The 13,066-nt window shown below is 35.8% G+C and overlaps 1 protein-coding gene across 5 annotated transcripts in view; it reads right to left on the bottom strand.

The window, feature by feature from the left end:
- The window catches only part of CADPS2 (calcium dependent secretion activator 2), a 299,293-nt gene that overhangs the window by 31,168 nt on the left and 255,059 nt on the right, over positions 1–13,066 (bottom strand). For 2 of the 5 annotated variants that reach the window (XM_042872622.1, XM_042872625.1), the window contains 6 exons: positions 12,014–12,169; positions 10,471–10,618; positions 9,465–9,479; positions 4,212–4,286; positions 804–887; positions 657–689 (listed from right to left, as the gene is read on the bottom strand). In XM_042872622.1, the coding sequence (XP_042728556.1) occupies positions 657–689; positions 804–887; positions 4,212–4,286; positions 9,465–9,479; positions 10,471–10,618; positions 12,014–12,169 (511 nt within the window). The other 3 variants (XM_042872623.1, XM_042872626.1, XM_042872627.1) reach the window with 2 other exon arrangements.

Here is a 13,066-nt window from a genome sequence, read left to right as displayed (position 1 = left end):
GAAAATAAGCTAATCTTAGAATCACACTGAAATCCAGGAGGACACTTTTGAGAGAATAAAGAATATTTTTCACAGCAATATTGACAGTATTTGTGCTTAAGAGTGCTTAAGTTTAAAAGAAAAATGTTTTACTCTGATGAAAATATTCTTATAGTTGCATTTTACTTTTATGTATAAAATATCTCCAACAGCAATCCTTTTAGTTTTTATTCACACCACATGAACACCACATAATCAATGGCAGATCAAACAGAAGTTTAGCAAGCAAGGGATTAAATAAGCACGGTTGGGTTGTACAGTAAAAAATGATGCTTTTACTTGTTGCTTATCCTCTACAGTTGAGCATTTTGCCCAAATGATGGAAGGACTCCTACAAAAGAGTACCTAGGTTATAATCCTCACTCTTCCACAACTGAAAAAGTGCATTGAGAATAACCTTTCTAAGCTTTGCTTTGAGAGTTATTCGTTGCTTAAGGGAAATGAAATGCCCTCTGAGGTTTGTAGTGGCTGTTTAAAGACTGTGCAAAGCTGTAATGAATCTCTGTAGGAAAGCAAAATGTCAACAAAAAAAGTGTGAGTTAACAAAAGCACCTTTTTTTTGAATTATTATTAACAATGGCAAAAAAAAAAAAAAAAAAAAAAAAGGTTGTACTTACAGGAACATCAACATATTTTGCAGCTGCTTTCACCTTTAGAAAATGAAAAATAAAACAACACACAGTCAGGGCTTACTGCTACAGACTGTGCACAAGTATAGAATTATGCACAGAATGAACAAAAGCACTGTGAATTCGAACACCTACCGTGAATGAAACTAATGATGAGAAGAAGGTGCCTTCGTCATATCTTGACAGTTTGGACAGCACACCTTCCAACACTGAAACAACCTGGAGGAAAAGCACAGAGCAAAAGCCAAATGCACAGTGTGAGAAGTAAATATTTTGAATGAGAAAGTGAGGTTTTCTCCTCAGACTCCTATTGTTCAACATGGCAAACCGCCAATTTGATCATTTTTCGGCACACAAAATGCTGAAATCATGGAAGGCATTTGTTTTTCAGCTCACTTTCTGACCACACTGGTAGATACCACTGTTTAACGACTGCAGAAATAAAAACCAACTGGCATTTCCTCTCAAGGTGAGCCTGTTAATACATACCTCTTTGCTTTCCTCACACTGCATGGTTAAATACAGGAGTGTGTATATCCAACATGTATTCTGGGTAGGAAATGTTATTTTCTAGGACCTCAGTTTCTAGGATCATAGCTTCGGAGATGATGGACCACAACTGTTAAAGCCTATTATGTCAACATCACGTTCCTCTTATCTTCGTTACTGAAAATAAACCCAACACCAGTTTCATCCAGCAGTGTCATAGCACTAGTGTTTTCTGTCAGCTCGTTTCCATTAACAGCAACAGCTCCTGCATGGCCAATATGGGGCATGAGAACATAGGCCCTACATCTCTGCTACGGCAGGGTCTTTTCCCCCATTCTTCCACCTGCGACTCTCAACTAGCATGCAAAGGCTATTTTGCCAGAATTTATTTCTGACTCCAAAAATCTCTTATTCATTGTATTCATTGAATTAATTGTAGCCTTAATATTTAAAGTGCCTAAATTAGCCTTAGAACATGTTCCTCTGTGACATAAGTCACTTACAGTGTAAGACAAAGTATCTGCTAGCCATTGTATGCGTCTGCATTTATTTTACACATAGAAATTGCCTTCCAGTTTGTATAAAGATTGTTTTAAAAGTCATCCCTTGCTCCAATGCAGTCATTCCAACAACCACGAGTATCATTTTATGAGTGTGAGGACAGAACAAAATTCCATCTGGCATGCTGTTAATGGGCACTGTAACAGTGTCACAACAGTGTCACCTCCAGAGGAACTGAGATCATCACTTTACAATAAGCCCTGCTCTTAACAGTTCAAGGAGCAAGAGCAAGTGCAAGGCTACATTTGTCATTTATCAATCTAACCCGCCATATTACAGCGATTAATTAAGACGCTAGTATGTCAGCACTGATCAAGGAATTAAACCACTTCATGAGCTACCAGAGAGAATGTGGTTGTTCCTGCACTCCATGCACAGTTTAATTAGAGTCCCCTTATTAGATCAAATGCCATCTCTCTGCCTTGCTGTTCTGTGCCTGCAGAAGCTGCTGCTCATGCGCTGCAGACTCCCATACTCATTTTATCTGAGTGGTAAGGATGCCATCTGCCCAAGGGTGTTCAGTCACATTGTGCAAATATCCACTATGTGGATATTTAATATGTGAAGGGTTACAAAAAACATCATGTATGCATTGCCAACAAATGGTTCCAACACAAGTGGGATAGAAATGGTTCCAATATAAGTGGGACACAAAAGATCAGGAATTTAAACACCACAGTGTCAAGGATGTCCATTTAAATGAAAGACATAGTTATGAAGCTGGAAATTTCTTTTCTGAGCTCTCACTGTACAGACTTGTAAAGCTCTAAGAGCATCTAATTCTCTGAACTGGTTACTCCGAGACACACTGTGCTTTGTTCCACTGTTTAGTGCTGTTCTCTTATTTGTTAAATGCTTTAGCTCTGTAAGTCTTACACATAAAAGTCACAGTTTCATCTTTTCTAAGTAGAATCTCACTGAAGTGTTCTTTTCATTTTCTTAAATTACTTGCAGCTAAAAACAAATATGGAAACATTTACTCCACTGGAACATAATACTGAGGCAAATAATACAGAGGCAAAGGATAAACAGTAATGAAAACAGCTGAAAAGTAATGAACATACAAGGGATACTATGCACACTGATGCACATTTTTCCTAGCCAAAAGAGAGTGAAGCATCAGCCTTACTCAGCACCTTCAGAGGCTTTCTGCTTTGGAACAGAAGCAATCAGGATGTCACTGGCAGTTCACATCACAAGTTAGGAGAGCCTGGTTAAGCTCCTCATGATTGGCCTATGACACAGAATATTTGCTTCCTGTTCTTTCAACCTCTTCTAGCAGTGTATGTGATAACTAATAATGCATATCCTTCTTCACCGATGGCAACTGTCTGTAGAATTTGTATCTATGTCTAGGAAGAACATGATTATTTCTCTCTTTCAGTAATATCATATACATTAAAAAACATTTCAAGGATTGACTTCTAACAGTGTGATTTGCTTTCACTTAATTTCCTCCTCTACATCTTCAATAATTCTAAAAAACCTGACAGGTTGCATATAAATCTCAGTGCTGACAATGTGAACAATTTGGTGTAATGTTTATTTTAATACAGCACTTTACAGAAAGCAGTTTTACATTTTTTACACATCTATCAACCATGCTTAAGCTTCTATAACAATCCTACAAAAACTCCCACTCCAACTCATGTACAAGCAGGAGGTCACTCCTAAAAGAGATTCTTGCTCCCTCTCACCCCCTGCCAGCAAGCTGTAAGTAACGAAAACAAAGGCATAAGGAAAATATGAGCATGGTCTTAATTTTTCTCTCTAACTCACAATTTATAAATGCAAGGCTAATTTCTCCTCTGACAATCAGATATTTCTGTGTAGTTTGCATTGCACAGACAGCAAAACATCTTATAAAATGTTTATGTTCTCTAGTCATTATTTGCTGTGTCCTTCAGACTGAAAGCCTTTTCTTCTACATTAAGCACTTAAGACTTTTACTGAAGTGCTACAGTAACACAAGATGTTATTTAAATTTTCTTCAAATATTCGAGTATTTATACCATGTCAAACCATGTTTCCTTCTGACATAAAAAAAAATTCTGCAAAGGCAATTTCAGGAAATAACAACTTATAATACACTTCTAAATTAAACGGTTTGTGAAGCAAAATTAAAAACTTACATTCAGGATGTTGTTCAGCTTTATACACAAAATTATTTAAATACTATCTGATGATGGAGAGAAAGTTTTCATTAAACAAAAAGTAAAACATGGTGTTATCTGGGACAATACTGACATAATCAGGTCTTGCTGGTTCTATCTGATTAGCAGCTGCACAGACATTTTTCACCTAACAGTTAATAAAATTTAATTTGGTAAACGTGACATTATTTGGATGACAATGAGTTACAAACTGTGTTGTTGTTTCCTCCCCTTCCAAGTGTATTGTAAGCCTGCATAACAATAAAAGACACTTCAGAAGTTCAGCAATTAGAAATATATTTTCTACTTTTTTAATTAATTAAAATCTAAATTGTTTTACCTTTGAAACAAGGAGTGAAATAATTTCTTTCACAGTCTCTTCAACCAAGTCATCTATTTTTGAATGGTATTGTTGCTGTTTTTCAAAAGATAAACAAGCATTAGCATGTACATGAAGACACACTTTTGTCATGTCATAAACAGGGTGAAGCTGATAACACTGCCAGATCAGATTTACTTAAAATTATCATTTTGACCATCAGAAGAACGAACCCTTGAAAACGATCCACCCAATCAACACTTTCTTATGTTGTGTGTTGAAAATTTTCCCATGTATACTGTTGAGTTAAGCAGCTAATGGGGTTATTATTTAGATGAATTGAGTTCTTATTCTTATTCAGGCGAAGGAATGTGAAGGATACTTTTTGTCTTCCCCTATATAATTAAGGTGGCCATGTATTTTTTTCTAAAGGGTTGGTTTAGCTGCAGAAGCAAAAAGACTAGAATAAGATTTAATTAATAGAGCATTTCATGTCTGACAACTCTCATTCATAAGTTATTTTAAATGTCCTCTAGAAATGAAACGAACTTCAATTGTTCATCCTAAAAGAGCCTTTCTGTTAGCACAGTGAGCTGCAGTTTGTGTAAGTCTTACAATATGCTCAAGCAAGGGCAAAATTAAAATTTCATCAATAAAGCAGAATAGATGGTAACTAATTAATAGGCCATAAAAGGCATAATAAAACAGACTTCATTTTCCATAGTCTCTTTCTTTCACTTTTTCATACAGAAAGTGCCTTTAAGTAAATGCTTTTAAAATAAATCTGAAAGACTTTTAGATAACACCACAGAGTTCCCTCCTGAAATTAACAGAAACTAGGGATCCCATTTTTTCAAGGAGGCACATCAATTTAAACAGTAATTCTTCCTTTAGAAACGTTTATCTGACAGCAGAGACTGTCCCCAATAGCCACTTCACAGAAAATGTGACTTGTAAAGACTAACCCTGCCTTCATAGTTCAAGGCTGCTTGGAACAGCTAACAGCATAATGCTCAGAGTAAAAGTACTGGGGTCAGTACAAACATTAGCCTAACTTAGCAGCTGCTAGATGAATAGTTCGCAGAGTTTTCAAAGGCTATTTTTTATCTACCTTAGAGTTGCCATACAAATCAAAACATTAAATCCGTTCAGCTTAATAGATTTAGGAATAATTTTCTAAATAGTACATTTCCTAAAATTGCATTGAAACTCAGAGAGAACAAAACTATGAAATGTGTTTATCCAAGCACATTTATCTGTTCCATGTACCAACTACTGTTCCCAATGTATGTTAAGTTTTGCTTTTAACATTTTCTCTGCAGTTTAAAAATAGTTGGAAAACATAAATACAGATCTCAGACAATATTAGCACACATCTCAGAAGAGTGAAAAAATGTATTAAACACATTAAAGAACTTTTCATAGTTCCATTATATTTAACTTCATTATCAAAAAAATTCATGTTCAGAAAAATTAAGAAACAATTTGAATTATTCAAAAATAACAAAAAGCTTCCAAAATTATGAAGTTTCTTTAGAAATTAGATTTGAATTCTTATTTTAATCTGAGTTTCTTTCTTTTTTTTTTTTCCCAAGACTTATTTTGCAAGCCATACAATCAAACCCTTTTTTTTATCCCAATCCTCCTCAGTGTCAACTTCCAGCAATACAGACACGCTTGACAAAGCAGAACTTCAGCTCCTCACAGAAGATTATCAGACTGCAGGTGGTTGCCTTTAGGAAGATGGCAAATACTGTAGAATTCACAATGGAGTTATGTGTGCTGACAAGGTTATATGCACAACCCCAAAATCAGAAATAGAAGGACTGTTTTTTTCTACTTCTGCCATGCTTTCTCAGTGAAGCAAGCTTCACTCCTTTCCCAAATTCATTTATTTATGGATGGTTGTATCCTTATGTTCTTCTGCTGGCTGATGTGATCACAGTCCAAATAGAGGCTGAATCTAGACAACTCCTACAGCTACATGATTTGAATGCACGTTGTGGGGTCCTTTCGCACGATCCCAAAATCTCTGAAGGATCTTGGGAAAATGTAAAATGCAGTTCTGCCCTTAAATTACTCCCGTAAAATATGAACAGCTGCATCTATAGGAGGTACATGAGAAAAAACAATGCTTAGAGACATAGTGTGTAATGGATTGTAACCTAAAATGACTTTCTGTTGAGAACAACCTGTCTGGTCTTCCAAACATGTCTCTACGCCCCCAGTAGCAGATCCAGTACTGCTATTGGGAAGGAGACAAAGTATTTTAACACTTTCAGACAACCCTACTTTTGGGAACATAAGTGTTTGTTCCTAAATCCTGTGGTGATCAGCTGAGAACCGTAACTTGCTCAGCTCTGCAATATATTCAGTGTTCTCCTCCATTCAATCTCACTGTGTCTCAACATTGGACTGGGCTTTTTGAATTTCTTGTTTTATTTTTGTTTTCTTTTTTTTTTAAATTTAGTTTAGTTCTGTTTCTTCTGTTTGTTTTCAAGTTGGATGGCTCAGAGTTTGGAAAATAAATTCTATGTGATCATCTGAACCAAAACTATTACTATCAACATAACAATACTATCTGCATATGAAATTACCTCTGTACTTCTACTATCAAATCAGCTATAATCCTCTACTATTTATGCAGTTAAATGACCTTGATCTTTGAATTTTATGAACTGAAAGCCCTTCAGAAACAAAGCTCATCAAATTAAAGCCCAATTTTCCCTGGCATTTCTTTTTCTCCCCACCTATCAATATCCACTGGATGTGGCATGTTCCACTGAGAAGGCACATTACTCATTTTTCCACAAATGGAAAAGCAATCTCTCATTTAAAAAGCATGATAGGGAGGCTGGAATTCTGAACTAAAATAGCTTTTATAAATATTTTGCTATAAAGCACTGAATAGTATAGACCAGTGGTGTTTATTCCATTCAAACTACCCAGTTACAAGCCAGCAAACAAGCTCCTGCTCATGCCTAACTACTTGTCATCCTAAGTGGCCCGAGAACTATTCTGTTAGAGTTTTGCCTCCAGCAATATTTCCTGTGTGATTCTTGCCTATCATACTAAAAAAAAACAGAATATAGTTGCAATACTGCAGCTTCTAGACTGTAACTTTTAAAGTTAATAGGCTGTAAAGTATTTATCCCAAACAACAAATGCTGAAGAACTCTGGATGAGTGATTATTGTACGACAGAAAATATTTCCCTTGCTGCTGCTATTCATTTCATTCAGGATATATGGACTGCAAAGGCACAATGCCTGCTGATTCAGGAAGGACATGTGACGCTATTCAGCATATATTTACTGAAGATTATATACACTGACAATAAGAAGCTGGGTAGGAAACTACTCAAGAAATAGTAGCAACTGGCACGTCACTTGGCTGTCTCCCTGTGTCCTTCTGCTTTTCTCCATAAATTGCCATTCTGCTCGGCTATGAATAAGGCTACAGGCACTGTAGTTCATCTGAGACAATGTGCTTCTCCTTTGGACATGCCTCTTAAAGCCTCCTAAGTCAGCCGTCAAACAATGCAGAAGGCATTCAGCAAGCTGAGCAATCTTTAAACACAATGTATTGACTATTACTATTGACTACTGACTTAAGCTTTTCTTAAGATTTAAGTTGATATATAATAGACAAGGAGCAAGGCCTTTCTGAATGTCAGACTTAGGGACTACTTATAAAAGTAGATTTCTTCACTGGAGAACAGTTGGGAAAATGGTGAGCACTGTATGTACTAACAGGAAAACCAGAAGACTCAATCAAATTTAAACTCAAAACTCAAGGTGCTGCTTGACCATTATTACATGATAAATAAAAATTCTTCCCTATCTGACCATGAAAAATTCCTCATCTGACTCTAAATGAATCAAGCATACAAGTGCTCCTAGCTCTGTACAGGGAAGGAAAAGATTATGTAACATTCAGGGAGATGCTTAAGTCTAATATTACATAAAATAACGTCTTCTGTCACTCACAGAGTCAGTTATAAGAACTGTCAGATGAATATTCAGTTGAGTTTTAGGTGAAAAATTTGCTCTTTAACCATATTTTTACTGAGGCCTTATGGAGAACTTCTCTTGACTAGCACAAAATACCATGTCTGAGATTAAATTGAGGCTGAAGAAGAACTAAGGAAAGAAAGGTAATATGGAAAAGGTTTTAAGACCAAGTGGCTGAGCTGGAGTATCTGGAAATGTCAGAGGTCCTACAGACGAGCAAGAAATACAACAGATGATGCCATGAGATGCTCTTCTGGCTTCTTTGGCAAATGGGCAGATTCCAGAAGTATCTCATTCAAGAAATCTGTAAGTGTTTCAAACAACTATGATATAAGCTACAAGTGACAGAAAGACTTATTTTTTCTTACTCATTCTGAAACAGCCTTGTGAACAGAAAAAACTGATAATTCAGAATTTATGAGAAAGTTTTCCCCACTACACGATAACTTCTGATATGTGAAGAATTTGAGATTCCTTTGGTTGATTAGCTTTAATGTTAATTTGGGGACTTCAAAATAAGTATCTGTTTCATCACACTGTTCAACTCTTGCACTGCAAAAAGAGCACTGGAAGCACTTGGAGTCATGGTCAGATCTTGCAGGGATAAAGGCTGTATTGCTATTTGGAGCTTGATGGAGATTAAAATAAACAACAGGGCTTAAAAATCTAAAGAATGAAGAGATTTCAGAAGGTCTGCAGTCCAAGAGGTAGCTGCGAATGCTGAACTTTTGTTCTGAGGGAGTCTTATTGACAACACAGGAGGCAGCATCAAGAGCATGTGAGAGGAATGATGTGACTGTGGGAAGTGAGGCTATACCATCTGTCTGAGGTCTTCATGGAGGTGCTGGTGTTGTCCTTCCCTAAACAAGGATGTGCACATGTGTGCAGGTTACTGCTCAGAAAAAGATGAACTGCCTTCATCCCCTAAGGTGAAGAGTTGCTAGTTGTGGTAACTTCTGATGAGCATGAAACAAACTATTTTGCTTCACTGAGAGGTGAAAGACCCCAAAACTTTGTGACTGGGATTGAAAAGAAGAAGAATGAAGAATTCATCCAGAATCACCTTAGAAGGGTGAATGAAGAAAGAAGAATTTAGAAGATGGTAATCCAGCAAGGTCAGTCTGTAAGGAAATTCCTAAGGCTGGGCAAGCACATTAATAAACAAAACAAACACAAAAGCGTTGTTTCAACTTAGAATTCACAATGGCAGCGAAAAACTAAAGAAAAAATGTAGGTTAAAAAAACAATGAAGAAACACTTACCCATTGACTAGCAAACTGGTTCATGTCATGGAAAACCAAAAGGAAAAATAAAGATGACAGGGTAGAACAGGAAAATGATGAATGTCTCATTGAAATGAGGAAAAAAAAAAAAAAGACAATTACATTGAATACACTAACTCAAAAAGATGAATCAACAAAATAAAAAGCACAATACAGAAATGGAAAAATCAGCAGAAACAATATGACAAAATAAAATAAATGTAAAACTGCCCAGAGAAGACATACTTTTTTTTGCCACATTCTGACAAATGTTCTAACTATCTCTCCAAAACCAAATGACACTAATGCATTAGTACTACTGCGTAACAAGAACAGTTTTAATTTGATGTGCTGGTAATGTCACCAGACTACATAGCATGCCCTTTTTCATTTTGCACATTATTTCTGCTGAGGGTGACAACGTGGGAAGTACAGCAGTCAGTGAAGTCTGTATTTCCTTTAAAAACACATCAATGCTCCAGCTGTGGGGAATCTACTACTCCTGTAGCAGGCTAGTACTAAAACTGTCCCTGACCTTCACAATTAAATTAAAAAATCCCATTAAATTAGCTGATTATTTCTTTCCTCTATTTTCAGCACGTTCACAGGAATGAATGCTAAGTATATGAGCCAATTAAAACAATTCTTACTCAATTAAAACCTGACTGCAAAGGACAATGTTTTGGTACTATTTTACTATTACAAAAGACTCCTTATGCAGGATTATGAGCTGCTGCAACCCAAGCAAAATTCTCAGAGTGGCTGTGAATCAGGAATTTCTCTGATTATCTACAGACTCATAGGTTACAGCAAATAAATTAGAGAAGCACTGTATCTTCTCTGGTTTAGAAGTGTCTTGAGTGATCCTTCTAAGGAGCACTGTATGTATGCCCCTGCACGTGATGACTTTCAGCTAATTTGAAATTAATTGACTACGGACTGTCCACAGACTGGGACATTTCATATGAACTGAACATAGGAATTAAGCATACAAAATTCCACTTACCTCTTGCCCTCCTTCTAGTATGCAGAGTTTAGCTGTCTGCTTTTTGGCATCAACTAAGACATTAAACATTGTACACAGAGAAGAAGGAATACGCAAGTCTGTTGATTTGTTTGTCTTTTGCAGCTTGACTTCAAAAGCAATTCTTGTTCTGTTTATTGAAACACAATTCATTATATGAGTATTCCTGATAATTTTTGGTGACTGCTGCAGAAACATATAAACCTTATTCACCATGGTGACTTAATGATGTACGTGCACGTGAGAAGATTTTAGAAATAAAATTCTGAATGTGGAGGATATCTACCCACTCAATAAACAATGGTATTGATGGTAATTTCAAGGTTCTGCACTGCTTCAGCTACTGCAGTGAAAAAAACCACTGTATTATCTTCTTGCCTACTAGATAACAATATGCTTCTTGTATGGTGATTAAGAAGAATTTAAAGCAATGAAAATATATGTTAAAATGTAGTTCACAATAAAGCAAGTGCTTGTTTGCTTCCAAGAAATATAATTCTAAAATCCTCTTTAAATTTTAACAGAAAAGAGAATCCCATTGATAGAGTTTATTATTAAACAAATATGAATATTTATATTGACACCTAAGATGTATCATGAGATCAGTAATAAACAAAACTACTTTCTTTTCACTGAACGCTACTGAAGTAAATGATAATGGTTTCAGAATACAAAAATATAAAAATGTTTTATTTCTTCCTTTATTTGCAAACACACACAGTAGAAATTGACACAATAATTACAAAATGGGAACAGAAATATCTTTTATCTAATTTAAAATATCTTATAGAACACAGTAGTATCACAATGAGAAAATAGTTCCACCTTTCTTTTCTGAGTTGCTGCTTTCCAATAAAACTCATTCTAGGGATACCACTTTTCTTTGTTTATCTCAGTTTTGGCATCTTCACCAACACTAAAATACCCAGAGTATTAACACTAGTATACAAATTTTTGTGGTATGCTTCTGCCTTTTTCACCAAAATTTCACCATGGTAGATCTACAGCAATAAGCTCATATAATAAGTCTCAGGTTCTTGTTCCTATTATCTTTAAAGAAAACAAAAAAACATTGTGTTACCAGATTAAACTTTACGGGTTATGAAAGCTTCCCTGTTCCTTTAGTCTTCCATATCAATATTCCATATTTTCTGATTGACACTACTGAACTATCTACAAATTTCGTTTTCTCCATTACTGTTTTTTAGTCAACTATTAACATTTGCCACAAATCTGGAATGGCAAAGAGATTTGATTTCTTGACTTCTAGGGCACAGCTCAAAACATGCAGAAATTTTCCTTGCTACTTTGCAGATGTTGCTAAATTGCTCTTTGTCATGTGATGGGAAATACACGATCTCTTTATACTTGACATAAATTCATATGATCTTTCCCAATGCGTCTGCTGCTGATCACAGCAGGAAACCAGGATCCTCCTATGGATGCACATCTGTGCACCAGTATAACTGTTCCTATGTTAATTTTTAAATCTCTCCCAGTTTTCTATTGGTCATTTCAACTGTACCTTTTAACGCAGGCTTCTATCATGTCAGTGGCCATGAGTTTAAGTCTCTGCTCTAAATGGTGTGCAAATTCCGGTTCTGGCCAGTGAAGATCAAAAACAAACATCTGCAGAGCATCCAGTTTCCAAAAAAGATCTTCTGATGTAGCTGAGCCGTTGCTATGGAAAACAAAACAAAACAAAATCCCCAAGAAACAAAAGATAAATGTACAGATGTCTCTCTCATTTGCCATGGAATTATATAGGAGAATAGGATTTCCTTATCAACCCATCATCCTCCTTCACTTTATTTAATAGCACAGTTGCTTTTATTCCAAGGATGTGAAAATGGTAGTGGAAAATTTTAAGCAATTCCAAATAGGATGAAAAAAATACAATTTTCTCATCTGCAACTGAGGAATATAATAGGCTAAGGGAGGTTGGGTGAGATGATGAGGATCATGGAGGAACGATGTAGCTCAAATTTCAGATTAAGACAGGAAACATAAAGGATAAAGGAACATTAATAAGGACATTTTCCAAAACAGTTAGGATTTTGTATATGTTTTCTTACTTTCATAATTCAGGTAGATAAATCTACCAAAGAACTAAAAATACTAGTTGTAATATCATAAAAGAGATACCCAGACAAACAGTCCCTTGATAAATGCTCGTTAATTCTCACTGACGGAATATCCCAATGGAAAAAAGAGAAATAACAAAATTCATGCATAAACAAAACGGAATTAGTATAGTTCTGTTTACAAGTTCTTCTGCTCTGAACCAAGTGATGAATTTCAAGACATTTACATGTGATAAGACATAGTAATTCAAGGCTAATCTTTGCTGTAAATACAGTTATGCTTCCACTGTCAATGTAGATTAACTAATATTATTACGATGTCTTGCATTTCAGTGCCTCGGTCATTGCTTAAGAAGCCACAATACTTCACAGCACAGCATCCCAGGATGATAGTGACACAAGCCTCAAAAACAGCCTGGCAGGCTCAATTCTAATTCAGATAGCTTAAATATATCAATAATGCCATTTTCTTGCTTCTACCTCATAGCAAAAGA

Source organism: Lagopus leucura, unplaced genomic scaffold, assembly GCF_019238085.1.
Source record: "Lagopus leucura isolate 7727_CA_CO unplaced genomic scaffold, USGS_WTPT01 Super-Scaffold_100008, whole genome shotgun sequence".
NCBI lineage: Eukaryota > Metazoa > Chordata > Aves > Galliformes > Phasianidae > Lagopus > Lagopus leucura.
Note: the sequence above shows the minus strand (reverse complement) of the source record. Positions and strands in the feature narration are given on the sequence as shown.